Consider the following 21,476-nt stretch of genomic DNA (forward strand, 5'->3'; position numbering starts at 1 on the left):
AACTTCTTATTAGACATGTCTCCAGAGGCAAGGAAAACAAAAGCAAAAATGAACTATTGGGACCTCCTCAAGATAAAAAGCTTCTGCATAGCAAAGATAACAATCAACAAAATTAAAAGACAACCTTTGGAATGAGAGGGATATTTGTAAATGACACATCCAGATAAAGGGCTAGTATCCAGAATCTATAAAGAACTTATCAAAATCAACACCCAAAAAACCCCAAATAATTCAGTTAAGAAATGGGCAGAGGACATGAAAAGACATTTTTTCAAGGAAGACAAAATGGCTAAAAGACACATGAAGAAATGCTCAACATCACTCATCATCAGGGAAATACAGATCAAAACTACAATGAGATACCACCTTACACCTGTCAAAATGGCTAAAATTAACAACTCCGGAAACAACAGATATTGGCAAGGATTTGGAGAAAGGGGAAACTTCTGCACTGTTGGTGGGAATGCAAACTGGTGCAGCCACTCTGTTAAACATTATGGAGGTTCCTAAGATGTTAAAAATAGGGGACGCTTGGGTGGTTCAGTTGGTTAAGCTTCTGGCTCTTGATTTCAGCTCAGGTCATGAGATCAGGGTCATGAGATCGAACCTGAGGTGACACCTGTGGTGGGCTCTGAGCTCAGCAGGGAGTCTGCTTCTCTCCCTCTCCCTCTGCCCTCCCTCCTCCTCTCTGTCTAAAAGTAAATAAATAAATCTTAAAAAAAAAGTTAAAAATAGACCTACCCTGTGACCCAGCAATTACACTACTAGGTATTTATCCAAAGGATCAAAAATGCTGATTTGAAGGGGCACATGCACCCCAATGTTTATTGAAGCACTACTTAGAATAGCCAAATTATGCCAAGAGCCCAGATGTTTATCAATAGGTGAATGCATAAAGAAGATTGGTACATATACAAAATGGAATATTACACAGCCATCAAAAAAGAATGAAATCTTTCCATTTGCTTAGTGGGGATGGAATTAGAGTGTACTATGTTAAGCAAAATGAGTCAGTCACAGAAAGACAAATATCTTATGATTTTACTCCTATGTGGATTTAGGAAATAAAACAGATGAACATAGGGGAAAGGAAGGAAAAATAAAAGAAGATAAAAAACAGAGAAGGAAGCAAACCATAAGAGACTCTTAACTATAGATAACAAACTGATGGTTGCTGGAGGGGGATGGGCTAAATAGGTGATGGGCATTAATGGGGGTAGTTGTTGGGATGAGCACTGGGTACTATATGTAAGTGATGAATCACTATTTTATTCTTGAAACCAATACTACACTATATGTTAACTAATTTGAGTTTACATAAAAAAAAATAGCATCTGTGTGGCTCAGTGGTTGAGCGTCTACCTTTGGTTCAGGTCATGATCCTGGGGTTCTGGGATGGAGTCCCTCAGCGGGCTCCCCGCAAGAAGCTGCTTCTCCCTCTGCCTATGTCTCTGATTCTCTCTGTGTCTTTCATGAATAAATAAATAAAATATTTTTAAAAATTAAAAAAAGAACAGTGCTTAACACATATTAAGCATCCAGTAAATGTTAGCCATTATTTATTGAATGGATTTCTATAACTGAGAAATGAAAGTAACTTTGACTAATATTATCTGACTTGCAAGGTTAGCAAAATGACTGAAAGAGAAAATGCATGAAATTATTTGGATAAGAGGTTTATGTTGTGTCTGCAGGAGGAATGGAAACAAAAATTTCACTAAACTATTCTACAACATAAATAAATAAAAATACCAGGAATTCAAGGATAAACAGAAAATAGGGGAGAGATGACAACAGAGAGGAGAAATATCTGAAGAATTTTTAAGAAAAGATTAATGTTTGATATTAAGGCACGTGTGTGTGTATGTGTGTGTGTATGTGTGTGTGTGTATACATGTATGCTATAAAAGCCTTGTTGTGAATGATTCTATTTTTGTGTGGAAATGAAGAAGCCCATTGTTTGGGATCTTAGCAGATTTTATTATCTAGTTACTATGTTGGAAGCCTAAGATGACTAAAAGATGACTCCTCTTATCCACCTCCTTTCTGTCCTTCTTAGGGTAAGCATATGGCTGAGAAATTACCAATTTCAAAATATTTCTTGGGACTCTGAAACTTAAGCAAATGACTCAGAACATGGTGACAGTATAAAAGCCCTTCTTCAGTGGTAGTAGTGGTGCTTCAGCCTATTCTTGGATGAGCCTCAATCTGCTTCCTGTTTCTTGGTCCTCCAGAGGATCCAAGCTGAGTATATTTTCCAAGTTGGTTCCACTTGCTTTGCTCAATTCTGTGAGCACCAGATAGCCATCTAATAAACTTCCTTTTCTATTATATGATCATGAAAATTCCTGAGGGATGACTACAGGTTCTGTGGTAGGCAGAATAGTGACTCCCCAACAAAGTCCACGTCCTAATCCCTAGGATCTATGTACATGTTACTTTACAAGGCAAAAGGGCAGTAAGGTTGCAGTTGGGATTAAAATTGCTAATCATCTGATGTTAAACTGCAGGGATTATCCCAGATTAACCAAATGGGCTCTGTGTAATGATAAAGGTCACTACCTGTAGAAAAGGGAGGTGGACACATAGATGTAGTCACATGCTATGAAAAAGTTTAGGTCCACCACTGTTTGCTTTCAAGATAGATGAAGTGGGTCATGAACTGAGGAATGAAGAGGCTGGAAAAGGCAAGGTAACAGATGCTCCCCTGGAACCTCCAGAAAGGAACACACCCCTGCCAACATCTTGATTTTAACCCACTGAAAATTACTTCAGACTTCTGATCTACAGAACTTTAAAATAATAAACCTGTATTGTTGAAGTCACTTAAACAATGATGATATGATCATTAGTTATGGAAACAATAGAGGTCCTAAGTAACATGTTGTTGGGGAGGAGGCGATGTTGAACTGAGAAAAAAGGAGGTGGGAAATGCCAGCTGACCTCTGTTATGCTTGTCTTCCTTTCCTTGCATCCCCCACTCCACACTCCATGAGAACAACTACTTGAAAACTAATGACAAAAATGTCTTCTTCATTTCACACCACCTCCAATGACTAACTGCATGTGTTATACATGTTAGGTGTTCATAATGTTTATTTAATTAAATGTGTTGAATTATAGTGGAATAAAAGAATGTTAATTATGTCAATAAAGAAGACAAATAAAATAAATGTCATCTTTTTTTCATAGAGGGTATATGCAGTCCCTCCTTATCCTATATGGAAATTTCTGAATTAGTAAAAGTAGACAGATTGATGGACACCAACTTTTTACATAGTTACAAGCACCAGGATGAGGAGGGAGCTGTCTTCTTCCAAGGGCTGAACACAGAGCTCCTTGCTGAGGAGTGTGCAGCAACTGATAGTGAAGAAGACTTGGGAAGCCCGGAGCCCTTCAGCCCACTCCTGCCTTCAAAAATGAAATCCTCTGTCTTTGATGATAGGTAATCTTGTCTCCTTTGAGTCCCCGTCCTTGACTTCAATGCCCATTCATTTTCAATTTAGCATCTTACTATTTCAGCAGTTGCTGTTTACTAATAAATCTGCAGCAATGATCTAGGACTTGAAAATAAATTTTCAAACCTGAGAATTTTCAGTACTATGTTTGAGAAGGCCAATACCCATTTCTTGGCCCTTTGCTGATTATATAGACCATCAGTTCTTTGCAAGGAGATAAATAATTGTTATAAGAAGCTGACTAATGCTCTGTTTCTGTGCCTTCTTGGCCCTGGAATGTCTGACATTCAGTCACCTGACCTAAAGTTAATAAATAAATTCAAACTTCTCTAGTTTGCCTTTAAAATAGATTCCAGTTATGGTAAAAGCAAAGGCAGGTGTTAAGACAGTCTTCTTTTTTCTTTCATAACAAGACAAAACATCTACTAAAACCTCTCATTTTTATTTCTAGGTTTGCAATTTACTCAGTACAGTTGACCTTTAAACATATATGGGATACACAGGCAGGATATCAAATAAAACAAAAGATTTCTTGGTTTTAATGTATGGCATTTAAATACTTCTTTATTGCACTATTTATAAAACTGTTTTATAGAACACTAAAAAGTATTGGGTTGTTTAAAAATGTTAATCCTATAATTAATAGTCAGAGGCATACGCTTTCCCCCAGCACAAGGCACTGATATTCTAAATCTGTCACTCTGAACTTTACAGTAGGAGACAGCCATCTGCCTGCATGCAGCTATCTAAAACAAAGCAAGAATATAGGCTGTTATGTTTCCCCTGGTGAGATGCAGGATCATTATGATAAAGTAGGCAACAAGGTTTAGCTAATATGAATTAAGATAGCATGTGTTGAGAAAAAAACACACATTAAATCAAACGGATTCTATAAAAATCAACATTATTAGGTGATTGGATAGGGATGATTTGATAAAATAGAACACATTACGTAATGCCAAGTAGAAAGGAAATATGTGTCTGGGTGACCCATTACTGAGTCCCATAGCCTTGAAAACCCCTTCTCTGTATTACTGAATTTAGTTGGGTCTAGATTCAGTAAGCCTCAATTTTAAGTAAGGTCTATATTTAATTTACACCTCCATTTTGTGGTGAAAAATCAAAGTTGTTAAGATAAAATACTTTAGTATTCTCTCACAAGTTAAGAATATTAACTGGAAGTAAAAAAGCGAGGCTGTGAAGAAAAATCAACTTCCAACATACCTTTATACACAGACACCTGTGCAGTTATATATTTTTTTCGGAGAATTGTGTTCTTTCATCATTGATATCTAGATTTTTCTGAAATTCAAATCTTGTTTGTCTACTGTCTATATTTCAGTTTTACTGAAATCATTATGAAAATAGGTATGAATCTTTCCGGGTCACTTAATGACTTTTCAGTTTAATTTTAGGTTGATCGCCATAATAATACTCTCCAGTAAAAATTTAGTATTTGTCACAAATTTAGTATTTGTCACAGTAAATTTGTCCAGTAAAAATTTAGTATTTGTCACAAATTTAGTATTTGTCACAGTAAATTTGTCCAGTAAAAATTTAGTATTTGTCACAAATTTAGTATTTGTCACAGTAAATTTGTCCAGTAAAAATTTAGTATTTGTCACAGTAAATTTTTACTGGAGAGTATTATTATGGCGATCAACCTAAAATTAAACTGAAAAGTCATTAAGTGACCCGGAAAGATTCATACCTATTTCCATAACGATTTCAGTAAAACTGAAATATAGACAGTAGACAAACAAGATTTGAATTTCAGAAAAATCTAGATATCAATGATGAAAGAACACAATTTGGATGGAACTGGAGGGTATTATGCTGAGTGAAGTAAGTCAGTCGGAGAAGGACAAACATTATATGTTCTCATTCATTTGGGGAATATAAATAATAGTGAAAGGGAATATAAGGGAAGGGAGAAGAAATGTGTGGGAAATATCAGAAAGGGAGACAGAACGTAAAGACTGCTAACTCTGGGAAACGAACTAGGGGTGGTAGAAGGGGAGGAGGGCGGGGGGTGGGAGTGAATGGGTGACGGGCACTGGGGGTTATTCTGTATGTTAGTAAATTGAACACCAATAAAAAATAAATTTAAAAAAATTTAGTAGATCGACATTAAAGAAAATTCTCTTTCTTCCTGAAATAAAGATATTTTTTATATACAGATTAAAGAGTGAGAAAATTCAGAAATTCCATGTCATGCCATCATGTTAAATTTGATTTTCTAACTAGTGTAGCAATAGAGTGTGGTGGTTAAATGTGAAGTCTGGAGTCAGCCAAGATTGCTTCTAATCCTACTCCTACCACATATAAGCTGTGTGACCTTCAGCAAGTAATTTAACAGAGTCTAGGCCTTAGATTTTTTATTTGTGAATGGGGGTAATTTACAGTGACCACTTCAGCTGGGTTATTCTGAGGGTTAAGTGAAACAAGACGCATGAAGCAGTGCAGTGTCTGGTAAATCAGAACTCTTCACAGTGATATTATGCAAATTTCATTCCTGAAGCTGAATTTCATGTAGTTTAGATGTTGAATGTATTCAATAAAGGTCTCATTTAGGGTATTATTTTCACAACTTATCTTTAAATTCTAGGCATTTTAATATTGAGAATATATATATATGTGTGTGTGTGTGTACACACACACACACAAATATACACACACAAAGGGAGAGAAAGGAGAGATATAAATGGATTAATTGATTGATCTGGGTAGTGTTTATCTAAATAAAGATTTTTACGCAGGTAGGTGAAACACTAAAACTGGCATACAATACTGCTTACTGAAATCCACACTTAGAAATTGTGGCATCTGGCCAATATAGATAATTCTATAAAAAGTCTCATTGTGGTACCAGATTCCTGAATCACAGGCCTTAGGCACCAGTCTTCTTCTGTCAATGTATTGTAAGATGCATACCATTATGAATTATATTTGGAGCATTAGATTGAAAACACAAACCCACTCTTTGCTTTCTTCATGACTGAAAGAAGAGAGGTACTTAATTCGAGGTGATAAATGATTAAAAATAAATATAATTTTACATTTAGAGCATATGACACTGCATTCTAAAAATTATACTGAAATATTTCCCAAAAAAAGGAAGCAAGAACAATAATAAAATCACAGATAATACTATAATAACTGATAATTTAAATAGTTCTATTGCATGAATTTTGTATCACACAACCGCAGATATTACCGACTTAAGATTTCTTTAAAAAAATCTCTAATTGGTAATATTTAGTCACAGTTTCTGACTATTTTGTACTTAGAAATAAATATTCTATAGTGGATTACCTACTTTTTGCAACAAATATCATCCAATTATTAGTTGTTGGGTTTTTTTTTAAAGATTTTGTTTATTTATCCATGAGAGACACAGAGAGATGCAGAGAGAGGCAGACACACAGGCAGAGGGAGAAGCAGGCTCCATGCAGGGAGCCTGACATGGGACTCAATCCCAGGTCTCCAGGATCAGGCCCTGGGCTGAAGGCGGTGCTAAACCGCTGAGCCACCCAGGCTGCCCCAATTATTAATTTTTAAAATATTGTAAATTCAACAGGAAAAACATTAAAATGTAGAAGGTAGAAAGTGATTAATAGTGCTGAAAAAAAATATTCTCAAAAACAAATATAGAATAGAGTTTTTGAATTCTTTTCTTGAGGTCAATCTCCTATATTCTGCTACCCTAAATACCAAATACAATGAAACCTCAGCTAAGCCTTGTGTTTAATTCCAAATAAGCCTGGATTTCTCTCTTTCTGCAGGAAAGTGTAGGTCTGTGCATCTAGCGTTAAAGCTACTCAGTAAGGAGTTGAAGGAGGGAGAACTGGGGATTCAGGAGGAGAGAGAAGGATTATGGCTGGAGGGTCCTTTGTAGTCTAAAATGTATGACTAACCAGGAGATATAGCCAATAACTAAGGACTCCTCATTTTGTAACATCAATTTCACTATCATTAGTAAATGTGCATTAAAAAAAACATTAAGAATCAAAGAATAGTTTAAGAAAGGTAAGAACGGTATTTTTCTAAAACTCTACTTGGCATGAAATTAAAAAGAGAAAAATCCCTCTCAGAGTTTTAAATGGCTAACTGTGGATCTCAAAGAGCTTTATAATCCAAATTATGTCCCTAGAACTCTACTTACAGAATGTAATATAAATGGTCTCCCACTGTAGCAGAACGCAAGTCTATTTTGCAGACATATGAAACATTCACTAAAAAAAAAAATCAAGCAATAATGAAGTGTCTTCAAAAGCATTTTACAGTTAAAAAATAGACTTTAAGGACACATAATATTTATATAATGAGCAGGAAAATAGGCCATATTTACATTTCTGTGCCTTCGACTATATTTACTTGCTTACTTGGCTGAATATTAACACATAGCAGTCATATGAGGGCATTTGTCAAGAAGAGCTGAATAGCATATTACGGATACCTATGAGTTTGCTTCCAGAGGTCCTACATTTTGGTATTAAAAAAAGGAAATATTTAACACAATCATGAATAAATAATGAAAGTCTCTGCCATTTGAATAATTATCCAATAGTAATCCCCATCCTCACCTACCCAATTTAGAATCAGTGATTAGTTTACATAGAAAACAATGTTACTTTTCAGCTTGTAGTGTAGGGACATGCATCATGACCTAATACCTTTGTAATCTGGCCAGAGCATTTCTAGTTCTAATCGCCCAACACTGCTTTAATTAACTGAGAGACTCTTAGGAGACCATTAAATGTTGACACTAGGGAAATTTTCTTTTGATTCATAAATAGCTTCATTAATACTAAAACCATATTTTTAAACATCAAAAAATAATGTACTCTTCTTACTAAAATAATTTGAATATGTGGATCTGCTTATAAAATACAAAAATGTTTTGGTTAATAATTAAGCAATAAACATAGTATAAAGTAGAACCTACTTGTTTCTATGGAGACAAAGGATGGACTACACCATAATTTTGTAAGAAACTACATAAGTAACACCATATTTCAATTTTGACTCTTAGGCTGTGTGACAACTGAAAATATATTTTGAATGACAATCCTAATGGAGAAAAAACAAATCTGAAGTTTGTTTCTACAATACTGAACAAAAGTGTTCTATCAGAATTCATTTTTAAATAAAATTATACAGATGCTTCCTGTTTGTGCTAGCATCTCTCAATGTGTACAATAAGGTTGCAATTCTTTTGTACACTCTGGAGAAGTTTTTAATAATAAATGAAGATCGATTACCTTGTTCACAGAAACGGCCAGTAAAATGTAGTGGACAGTCACACTGGTATGAGAATATACCACTGGAGGGTAAAACAGGATGGCAAGTGCCTCCATTGTGACACATATCTTCCTGGCACATGGATGGTGCTACAAGAGGGGAGCCAAGGGAGGTCCAAATGGAGTCAACCCCTTCTGTTACACCAGAAGGAGCAACAGAGGACAGTGTAGACAGAGTAGAATCCTGGGATCTAGATTTATAAAAAGAGCAGAAAACACAACATAAGTAAAAGTGCATGAACTTAAACCAAAATAACAGAAACTTTGATTTAAAATAAGATGAAATAAAAATAATAAACATCTGTGGTTTAACTGAGGGCAAATGGAATAATCATGTTTGTTTTTCAGTTGTGGGACTTATAAATGTTAAAAATGTCTAAGCTATAGAACGTGACCCTAGGTGGATCACAGAACTGTAGTCAATCTATGCAGTTCCGAGAAGCTAAATTAATTTCTTCTAAGTAGTAAAAACCTGGATGTATCAATCTCAAAAAGCCTAAGAGTCAGTTCTCTTATGTAAAAGAATTAGAATTTGGCTAAACATAGTTCTACTTTGGTATATTAACTCTCATGAACTGAAGATCAAGAAATTAGGCCATGTTATATGTTAGTGATAAAACTGCTTTCACTTGAATTATTCTGAAAATTACCAAAGGAGTACCTTACAAATGCCTGTGATTCTTCATTTTTTCCACAAATTTTCTACCAGCTATTTTTTCTTCTTTAATAATCATACAACAACAACAAAAAACCCCTTTTGAATTAAGATGAAGTTCCTTACTTTTACATTCAAAGCCTCTTGATAATAAATTTCTTTTTTGCTTTCCGGCCTATTTTATTATCATGATTCCTAATAAACACCTTAACTTCTCTCATAGCCAATGAGAGAACTTCCTGAATTTTGGTAGTTTGAAGTAACTTCTCTGCACTGTTATTCTTCTCTTCTTATTTAAATTTCACCTAAAGTGCCAAATCAAGATCTATATTATTTCCCCCATATAGCCTTCTTCATTGCTCCTGGCTCACCAAGATACAATTGATACTTCTTTCATCTCTAAAATTCCACATGTCTGTACCAGTGCTAGAATATTTTCCACTGGCTTGGAATACGTTTTTTAAAGATTTTATTTACTTGAGAGAGAGAGAGAGTGAGTGAGCGAGAAAGAGAATGTGAGCAGGGGAGAGAGCAGGGGGAGAAGCAGGCTCCCCGCTGAGCAGGGTGCCCGATGCGGGGCTTAATCCCAGGATTTAAGGATCATGACCTGAGTTGAAGGCAGACACCCGGCCAACAAGCACCCCAGAATGTATTTTTTATGTTATGTAGAGCTACTTCAGCCAGGCTGAACACTGGTCAGTTTTTCTACCTTTCCTCCATAAATAAATTCCTGATTTTGGCAGAATTCCTTATTCATAGCAAACATTCTAGAAATATTTGTTGAATTAATGTCTTCAGAGTATTCCTGAGTGTTTCACACTGTTTGGAAGCAGTGCTTTTGGAATTTTCATTTAAAACAATCATTAAGAGAATTATCCTTTTAATGTAAAAAAATCTTGCTGTGATACAAATAATCAACAAATTAACTATCTGAGAAATTTTTATTTTGTACATTATCATAAAGATAAAACCATAGCAAAAGAAGTCAGTTGAAGATATCCTCTGACTGATATTTAGAGACTTAGTTATTTTTGTGTCTCCTATACATACCCGTATCAATTTATTGGAATAAAAAAAAGCTGAAGAAATTGAGATAATTTATGAAAACACTTTACCAAAATAATTTTAATGTGCAGGTCAGTTCTTTTGCAATCCTTCTGCAACCTGAAATTCTTATTTATAGTGTTTATCACAGGTTGTAGCCATATATTTACATTTATGATTAAGCTAAACTGTCTTCTCTCTTCTTGAATGCAATCTCCCTGAAAAATGGACAGGTCATCTCTGCTCTTTTCTTCATTTTATCCCTAACTATAATGCTTATCCCCACATAGGCTCTCCAAGAAATATTTTATAAACTAATTTGAACATTTTTTGTAAACATGCAGTGTACCACAGTACTAACAAGAATAATAGCAAGTGAAAATAATTTTATCTTTGGGGTCAACTTCATAACTCCATTACACAGCTCTTTAGCTTTGTAAATAATATAAATTCTAACACTTTTGATGCAATCTTATAATCAATTTTCTCGGATTTCATTCTATTAGATTAGCATAGTTCTTCCCGTTTGCACTCATAATATAAGTTTGTCCCTTTAAATTAACTTCCATCAAGCACCGCTAATTTGAAGTTCATGGGATTTATTACTCAGTATTTCATATTCTAATTTAATTTTTAGTTTTATTGTTTCTGAATGACTTCACCATTTTGTCTATCTCATACTATAGACTTCATGAACTGCAGTCTATCATCTCTTTCAGGAATAAATTAGACTGAATTAAATGTCACCACTTCTTTCTCCCATAGTAGCTGCTAAGGGAGCCTATGTCTCACCTGTAAAAGTCAATATGTTGCACATTTCAGCTGCGAACTAATTTTATAAAAATAATAATTATTAATTGATCCATCAATTAAAACATCAGTGTCATAAATCAAATTTTGAAAACAGCATTAATATGATATACTGTTATTAAGGTCAAATTTTGTATCTGATATATTAAATATTAATAGTCCTTGACTTTCAGTATTTTTCTTTTCTTAAATTATAAATTATGTCATTACTTATTTTATTGACTTTTTAAAGATTATTTATTTGAGAGAAAGAGAGAGGGACAGAGAGAGAGAGAGCACACACACAAGCAGGGGGGAGGGGCAGAGGGAGAAGCAGACTCCCCACTGAGCAGGAAGCTTTATGTGGGGCTCCATCCCAGGACCCCAGGGATCATGACCTGAGCCAAAGATATCTGTCTTTGTTTAACTGACAGAGCCATTCAGGTGCTCCATTACTTACCTATTTTAAAATTAAAATAAGTTTTACTCAATTTTTTATATATTTAAAAAGAAACCATTTCTTCTGATAACATTTTAACTTAATTTTACATAAAAGGTTAAAAATATCAAGTAAATGTGGACATTTATTAGACTCAGTTAGATGATGGTCATATTGATATGATCAGCAATTTAAAAAAGGAGCATTATAGCTGTAATTAGTTTAGTTATATAAACTTATGAATGTATGGGAGCTTAGAAATAAATAAAAATTCAGGGTTTTCAAAATTGTTTTTTAAATTAGCAATATTTTAAAACTTCATGGCCTTTCTTATGTAAATACTGATTTACTATCTGTCTAAAATAGTAAGTGTAAAAATTCTGCTTGATTATCTCTTGGGTATCTTTGGACAAAGGTATAGTGATGAAACCAGTCATTGCTAAAACAAGTAGTAATCTCTAATCTCTAATGACCTTTTTCTGAATGAATTAATGATTGAATAATATGCTAATTTTACTCAAAATCAAGCCTGACTCTTAGAGAAAGGCACCTTGATATAACAGTGATTGCAAATCACATTGTGGGAGCTCTAGGTGGAACAAGAAAGGAGGACACTCTACTTGTCTCATTCCTGCCATTCTCCCATTTCCAGAAAGGTCTACAGAATTATTTGCATGCCAAGCAGCAAGCAGTTCATATTGCTTTAGCCTGAGGGATTTTGCTTGTCAGCTGACTTTATCGCTGCTCAGCAGACATTTGTCTAGTTTCCATTTCTTAGAAGAAGGAATGGACTCACAAATATGAACCCTGGAAGCCCTGCTTTGTAAGCAGAAAAACATAACTTTAGATTATGATGAATTATTAAAAGGAAAGAAACTCAGCTGGAGGAATCTTAAGTTTGTGGCTTTTAACTGTATGTAGGGGGAAGCAAAGCTTCAAAAATTGTAATTAGATTTTTTAAAGCAGTAAAATAAATATAATATAATGTAGGCAATAAAGGACAAAAACATACTTGATGTAGAAATAATATGTATAAAAATTGAGAAATAGTAGTGTAAACATACATATTACATTCTACTTCATCTTCTCACCTACTTGAATATGCTAATCTTCTCTTTACTTTTTCACCTAAAAATAATTCCTAGCAGGCTGCCCTATCAGTAGGTGTAGTTCTTCATTTTCCTTTTAAAAGTTGTAGTGTTATATTGTTTGGTTAAACATCATTGATTCTATCAGTTTGGAATTAATATATTTAAGCTGTTTCAAGTTTTTTCCTTATTATCTGGGTCATACATTCTTTTTAATAGCTATATTGAGATATAGTTTATAAACACAGAGTATATCCATTTAAAGTGCAATATCCAATAAATTTTAGTAGATCTAGCTAGCAACCGTCCCCATTTATTAGCAGTCATTCCCACCACCTACCCTCAGCCTACATTCTTTATACATTTGCCTGTTTTGGACTTTTCATATAAATGGAATCATACTACATGATCTTTATGACTGGCTTTTTCACTTACCACAATGTTTTCAGGGTACACTATTGCTTCTGCATGTAATTAAACTTCATTGCTTTTTATCACTGATATGGATATACCACATTCTTTTATTCATTAGCTAATAGACACTTGAGCATGTTTAAATTTTGGTCTCTTTGAATAATGCAACTATGAACATTCATGTTCAAGCTTTTTTCTGGATGTATGTTTTCAATTTTCTTGGATATATACCTATGGGTAGAATTGTTGGATCATATATTTTATGTTTAACATTCTGAGCAACAGTTTAACTATTTTCCAAAGAGGCTGTACCATTTTACAATCCTGCTAGTAAAATATTAGAGTTCCAATTTCTCCACATCCTTGTTGGATCATACATTATTTTTAAATTTTTTGTGGATTTTGACAAATTTCCCTCAACATAATTGCTATAGTTCATGTAGTAGCAACTTATATTTATGCCAATAGTTTTATTACTGAATTTTAAATCTTTAATACTTACATAAAACCTATAACTTATGTTATTTCAATTTATATTTCTTTATTTATAAGTATAGTAAGTAGAATAATGATTCCCCCCAAATATATCCACATTCTAATCATTGAAAAGTATACATGTGTACGTTATAAGATTGCAGATGGAATTAGGATGCTAACTGGCTGGTTTTGTTTTAATTTTTAAAGATTTATCTATTTATTTGAGAGAGAGAGAGACAGGGAGGGGCAGAAAGAGAGACAGAAACAGAGAGAGAGAGAGAGAGAGTCCCAAGCAGATTCTGAATTGATTGTGGCCACTCAGGGCCTGATCCTGAAATCCTGAAATTAATGAAATTATGACCTGAGCTGAAACCAAGAGTTGGTGATTAACTGACTGTGCCACCCAGGTGCCCCTAATTGGCTGGTTTTAGTAGAGATATTATCCTAGATGCATCCAGTTGGGCCCAATGTAATCACAAGTAGTCCTTAAAAGTATAAGTTGGTGGCAGAAGAAGAGTCAGGTCAAAATGATGTGATGTGAAAAAGACTCAACTGACTATTGATGGTTTTGAAGATGAAACAGGGTCACCAGCCAAGTGGTGGACAGCCTCTAAGAGCTGGATTCTCAACTCGAGCCACCAGAAAAAATACAGTCCTGCCAACACCTTGATTTTAGCCCAGTGACACTAATATCAAAATATCTGACTCCCACAACTGTTAAGAAAATAAATTTGTATTTTTAAATCCACTCAGTGTGTCATGATTTGTTACAATAATACAACTATTTTCATAGCGTTATTTTCCATTTATCTTGGCAAGTGTGAACTATCTGTTCATATCCTTTTAACATTTCATTAGTTATGTAGACGTTTTTCTGGATATTTAAGTTCTTTGTATATTGAAGAAACTGGCTTTTTGTCATATGTAGTAATAATTTTTACAATTTTATGTTTTGAATTTGTTTTAGCATATTATGCTAAATAAATGAAGTTGTATTTAAAAGAAAAATGATTAAACCTTTCTTTTATAGTTACTAGAGTTGTGTGACTATTTACATGCTTAAAATATATTCCCTAGGGATCCCTGGGTGGCGCAGCGGTTTGGCGCCTGCCTTTGGCCCAGGGCGCGATCCTGGAGACCCGGGATCGAATCCCACGTTGGGATTCGGTGCATGGAGCCTGCTTCTCCCACTGCCTGTGTCTCTGCCTCCCTCTCTCTCCCTTCTCTGGGACTATCATAAATAACTAAAAAAAAAAAAAAAAAAAGTATATTCCCTATTTGTAGATTTTATTAAAACTTTACATGTTCGAAAGACTGCCATCTATGGAAAGACACACAACTGTACTATTTCTGGGGAGTTTCTTAGTGTTCAGGCCTTCAGTTCCCATGCAGGATAACTGACAACACCTCGTCATATTTTAGCAGTGGTGGCTAAACAGGAATAAACCCAGAGAAGAATGTAATTTCTCCTTTAACTCTCAAAATCATAAGAACATAATGATATCAAATAGAACTTTAAACATACAAAAAAATGGCTTCAAAACTTTATTTAAGAGGTACTGGGTGGCTCAGTCGGTTAAACATCTGACCCTTGATTTCAGCTCAAGTCATTATCTCAGGGTTGTAAGATTAAGCCCCTTGTCGGGTCTGAGTTGGGCGTGGAGCCTGCTTCAGATTCTCTCTCTTTCTCTCTCCTCAACTCTCACTTCCCCTTAAAAAAAAAAAAAAAAAAACACTTATTTAAATTGTCAGCATTGTCTAATAGCGCTAAGATTCATATTGTCTTTAGTTTGATCTAATAATTTCAAAAATAATTAATCACGGCAAATTCTTCCTGAGAGCAAAACACAGAAAAAAGTGTTTGCTATTTAAAATGTATTTAACATAATTATATCGAAAGAGGAAATATGTAAAATTACTGTTAGTACAATATAAAATTCTCATTTACTGTTCAAGATAAAAATAAATATCAAAACAAAAAATTATACAAGAACCAATCTGAAAACAATAATCCCAAGTTTAACTCTTCTTTTTTTAGTATAACGTTATTCAATAAAATGAGAATCATATCCTAATAACAAATGCAATAATATTTAACATTTTAAAACACAAGTGAATTAATTCACTATTGACATAATAGTGGGATTTTAAAAGATCTTGTTTTCACATTGTCACAATTTTTCTCACTAAAGGAATACATTTTCAGTCTCACAATTTTGTATTTTTTAGCTGTTCCATATTCATTGATAAGGTTCTTTAGATCACAGCATTCTCACGTAATGGATGTTCACAGCATTGCGGTGTGTTAGGCAGGACTTGTACTCCAGGGCATTCCAAGCTACTGTTTCTCTGTATTTAGGGTGGGTAATTTTGAAGACCTGTACTCTCATTGATAGATTCTGATTCTCCTTTCCCATGTCAGCCCTAGTGGAGGTTGTTCTGATTACAGAGAACACATAAGCTGTCCTGATCTTCCACTCGAGAGCCCAATGCTGGATGGGAATTAAATTATGCTTTAGGCCAATATGCCAAATCAGTAACTATCAGAAACCCTGGATTTCTTGCCTTTTCTTCCTTTCCTCATCTGAAATTCTAAACTTCTACCCCTCTTTTTAAAAACTCATAAAATATCTTCTGTCAGTTCTACTATGATCATGTTTGTTTATCTCTGACTTTAGTTTGTTTTTCTTTAATCCATCCTTCTCACCATTCTTGTTCTTAGTATATTACCCTCATGCCAAAAATTATTCCAATTAAAATATATATTATTCTGTGATTTGGTCCCACCTTATTTTTCAGTTTTATCTGCCTCCAGTGCCTTAATATATGTTCAATATATGTTCTAACTACATCTTAGTGTATTTTTTTCAGTATTTCATGCTGCATGCCTTTCATATGCTAGGTTTCCCTAAAGTGCACTTTTACCTTAAAATATCCCTTTCTTCCTGTAAGACACAAAAGAACTTAAGTTCTAAACTTACTGTCTCTAAATTTCTTTTGGGATTCTCTGAGACATAATCAATTGTATCAATATTATACATATATCTAACTAAAGAAAGAATACCAAATATCTCTAATGCTACAAAAGGACACAAAGTGAAAGTACTTATTCATATCCTCCTCCAACCCAATACCACTTCATTCATAAGAGGCAACCACTGTATGTTCCATTTTGTGCAAATATATATCTAGATTATACGGACATATAATTTAATTTTCTTTATCAGTTTTTAAACAAGTGAATTTGAATTAAAAAGGAAAATGCTAGCTTCTGTAGTAGATATACCTTGAAATCTCAGTAGCTTAGCAACACAAAAGCTTACTTCTTGTTCATATAAAGTTCAATCACCATAGGTGGAAAGGAAAATTGTTTCCTGTAGTCATTCAGTGACTTTCAGAGTCTCAGGTGACATAGTCTTCACCGTTCTCACCATGTGGTTTCTGAGGTTACCTTGTGTGTCCACATGCACATATCTGAATAACTAACAAGGTAAGAAATGGAGGAAAGATGGAGCATGGAAAATCTTACTCCATTCCATTTCATTGGCCAAAACTTAGTCACGTGCCCAAATTCATTGCAAAAAAGGATGGGAAGTAATTTAGCATTGTGCTGAGGAAGGTAGGAAAATTAATTTGGTGAATCCAGCCAGCCTCTGTCATGGAAATCATGCTATAAATACTATCATTTAATGGAACTAAAGCAAAAGGGAATTTGCATGCTTTTCCCCTCACAAAATATCTTGGGGATAGTTTATGGTCATTACATGTAAAATAAAGCTCAGAAATTTTAATAAGGTAAGTTCTTAGTATAAATGCATTACAAAGGGCAGCCCGGGTGGCTCAGCGGTTTAGCGCCACCTTCAGCCCAGGGTATGATCCTGGAGACCCGGTATCTAGTCCCATGTCAGGCTCCCTGCATGGAGCCTGCTTCTCCCTCTGCCTGTGTCTCTGCCTCTCTCTCACTCTCTCACTCTCTGTGCCTCTCATGAATAAATAAATAAAATCTTTAAAACATATATAAATGTATCACAAAGTATTTAATCATTTACCTACTGATATAAATTTATTCATATATTTTCAATATAATTTTTCAAATTATAAGTATGACAGCAAATTCACTGTATAAATATCTATGAATATATCTGAAGAATAACTACCTAGAGGTAAAACTCATTGGGTGAAATAAGTATGCCAAATTTGTATTTTATTTTTTTCTTATAATTTTAAAAATATATTTTATTTATTTATTTATTTATTTATTTATTTATTTATTTATATTATAGAGAGACAGAGCACAAACAGGAGGAAGGGCAGAGAGAGAATCAGACTCCCTGCTGAGCAGAGAGCCTGACATGGGGCTCAATCCCAGGACCTTGAGATCATGACGTGAGCCAAAAGCAGACGCTTAACGAATTGAGCTACTCAGGCACCTCCTAAATTTGTATTTTACTATACAGTCCATAAAAGACTGTAGAAAAGTAAGCTCCTCCGATTGTTCTTGGTTACTAATTTCTCTAATGCCTCACCAAAATTGAATATCATATTCATTTAGTTGGTTATGTATCTTATGAATAAACATTATAAAAATTATAATCTCACTGTTTTATATCTATTTTGAATTATAATTTTATTTATTTATTTTTTAAAAGATTTATTTATTTATTTATGATAGACATAGAGAGAGAGAGAGAGAGAGGCAGAGACACAGGAGGAGGGAGAAGCAGGCTCCATGCGGGGTACCTGATGTGGGACTCGATCCTGAGATCCAGGATCACGCCCTGGACCAAAGGCAGGCGCTAAACTGCTGATCCACCCAGGGATCCCCCAAATTATAATTTTAAATTTAGCATTTGTCTTTTATACTTTATCTATGTTAAATCACTAGAATATATACTTTTCTCACCTTTTCAATTGGGTTATTTTTTTTACTTTAATTTTTAGGAGATATTTATATATGACAGATTTTGTCCTACTTTATGTCTTTTCAAATAAGACTTCCTCTTTTTTTCTGAGCATTTTGCATGTTTTCCATTTTCCTTCTTCTATTGTTCCTGTTGAAAATTAATTCATTACATGTAATTATCCTTCTAATGTAGGAAACTTGTCTTCCTTGGATACCTTTAAAAAGTTCATCATCAGGGATTTTTCTCTCTGTTTTGGTATTTTAATAATTAAAAACTTTTTCTCTACTTTAGCCTGTATTTTATGTCTGTCTTATAGTTGGAATGTTTTTTCAGCAGCTACATTACTCAAAATGGAAGTCATCATTTTTTTCTTTAATCTCCCAGAAACTTCTCAAAATACATGCCTATTAAAAGAACACTTTATTTTTTCAAAAGTAATATATATGAATGTAGCATGTGAATGTGTATGTGTGTATATATCTTTGTTTTTATAGTTTTCCATACATTATAAATGGGAATGGACTTAGATATGGGTGTACAGCTTGCAAGTTTTAGAAAGTGCTTAATATTATTTTGTATATATATATATAGAATACTTAATTGTTATTCTATGATTATCTCTCTTTTTAGGACTTAAAACCTTAAAGCAACTTCATTTATTTACTTACTTAGGTAATCAGTAATTCAATAGTTCTGACATATAGTAATTGCTAAGGATGTATTTTTCAACTTTATAAATTTTCTAAACCATAGATATATTTTGAGGTGTGTCATACAAAGAAACAAATCATTTTAAAATATGAAATCGAATGGATACTTAGGGAAATTAAACTCTATATCATGGATCCTTAAAGAAATCTACTAATTCACAATCTAATCCTTATATTATTTAGATTTTTGAGATTAAATTAAATTTTAAATGATATAAAAACAGCATTTTTGAAATTTTTGGTTATATTTAGATTTAGAAATCATTGAAGTTTGAGTACCTTTCTGCTATGGATAATAAACATAAATATGGAACATATTTAATAAGTGTTTTATGTCAAATGTAAACATGTATTATAATAATTACATTTCGTTTATGGAGAGATACTACTCTGGAATACTTCCAAATTGGCATGAAAACTTCCAGGAAAGAAGACTATTCCAAAATATCAGCCAGGATTAAAAAAGTATGATTACTTATTACCTGGAAAGTGTATCCAAATTAGAGACAGACAAATTAACAATCAAGGTGTCATGATTAAAATCACATACTTAGCTCTAGTCATAAGAATTTGTGTACTGGCAAAAATAAATGCAAATCTGTTTTCCAGTCTTACAAGGAGAGAGGAACTTTCTGATGTTCATATGAGCTCCAGAGTATTTCACAGAAATGATTCTTTTAAGGAATCTAGATCCAGACATTACCAGCCAGAATTTGAAAAACAAAAATGGTTCAAGAGAAAGGACATGTCAATCAATCTAGAATTCATTGCACATCATTCATTCACTTATTTATTCAACTTAAAAGGACTTATGGAGGGCTGCCTGGATGGCTCAGTTGGTTAAGCATCCAACTCTCGAGTTTGGTTCAAGTCTTGATCTCAAGGTTGTTAGATCGAGCTCTGCATCAGGTTCTGTGCTGGTTTGTAGAGGCTGCTTAAGAATCTCTCTCTCCTCTCCCTTTGCCCCTCTCTTTTGCTCGTACTCTTTTTCTCAAAAAAACAAAACTAAATTAAAATAAAAGGACTTATGGATGTCTCTCCATGCACCAAAACTCACTAATCAAGACAATATTCTGAGCAGTAGAACCTAGGCCCTCCTATTTATGAGCTTCTGTTTTGTGGGTTGAGAAAAAAAAAATAGGCAATTGCAAGACTGCATAATGCACGGAGTGCCAACTGTAAACTGAGCACTACTCTAAATGTCTCAAATGTACTAACATAATTTAATTCTCACAATAATATAAAACCATGACTATTTTTATTTTCCTAAACTTACAGATGAGAAAATAGAGGTATACATCTGATAAACTTGCTCAATGTCATAAGGCAAATATATGGTGTAAATCAATTTGAACCCATATAGTTTGAACCCTGAATTAAAGCTTTTCAGAATTTTTATATTCCTGGCAGGGGACTAGAGGGGATGGATGGATATACTAATGACAGAATTGCGGATAGATGCTAGGATAAGAGAATAGAGCAAAAATTATATAGAAGACTTCTTCAAGAGGTTATGGCTGAGTCTTAAAAGACCAGAAGAAGCTGGCTAGAGAAGAAAGGTGGACAAATAAGTGTATGATGTGGGGAGGGGAGGAACCCTGTCAAAAGATGTTGCATGTCCAAAGACTCAAAAGAAAGAGAGAACATGTGAGGAGAATTGGAAATGGTTTGGCATGGAGAAGGCTATAGTGTGTGTGTGTGTGTGTGTGTGTGTGTGTGTGTGTACATACCAATAGGTGAGTCTTGGGAGACAGGCTGAGGCTGGATCATGGGAAGATTTGGTGACCATATTTAAAGGCAATGTGGAGACATGTAGGTTTTAAGCAGGAAATCAATCATCCTGCTTATTGGTAGAATTACCAATTCTACCATTCTGATTTTCATACAAAGAATAGCTTGTGAGGGAGAAGTAGCTGGAAGTAATTCAAATATTGCAGGAACAAAAATAATCAGATTGGAGCCTGAACTAAGAGAATGTTATTGGGGATATAGAGAAGTGAAAGCATTTGAGAGAAATTTGTTGTTGAGAGTTTAGTTATTCTATTATATTGCTGTCTTGGCATCCATTTTGAGGTCAAGCAGCCCATGAGGTCCCTGAACGACATTAGCCCTTCCCATGAGTGCATACCCTGGATTATAGCTGGTAGAATCAAAAGTAAACGTAAGTTCTTAATATTATTTCCCAACTGCGTTTG

The 21,476-nt window shown here is 34.1% G+C and overlaps 1 protein-coding gene across 1 annotated transcript in view; it reads right to left on the bottom strand.

The window, feature by feature from the left end:
- Positions 1–21,476, bottom strand: part of EYS (eyes shut homolog) — a 1,522,493-nt gene that overhangs the window by 422,132 nt on the left and 1,078,885 nt on the right. Inside the window, exon 28 of the mRNA XM_025419151.3 lies at positions 8,723–8,952. Coding sequence (XP_025274936.3) covers positions 8,723–8,952 — 230 coding nt within the window. The remainder of the gene's footprint in view (positions 1–8,722; positions 8,953–21,476) is intronic.

Source organism: Canis lupus, chromosome 12 (genome assembly GCF_003254725.2).
Source record: "Canis lupus dingo isolate Sandy chromosome 12, ASM325472v2, whole genome shotgun sequence".
In the NCBI taxonomy this organism is placed as follows: Eukaryota; Metazoa; Chordata; class Mammalia; order Carnivora; family Canidae; genus Canis; species Canis lupus.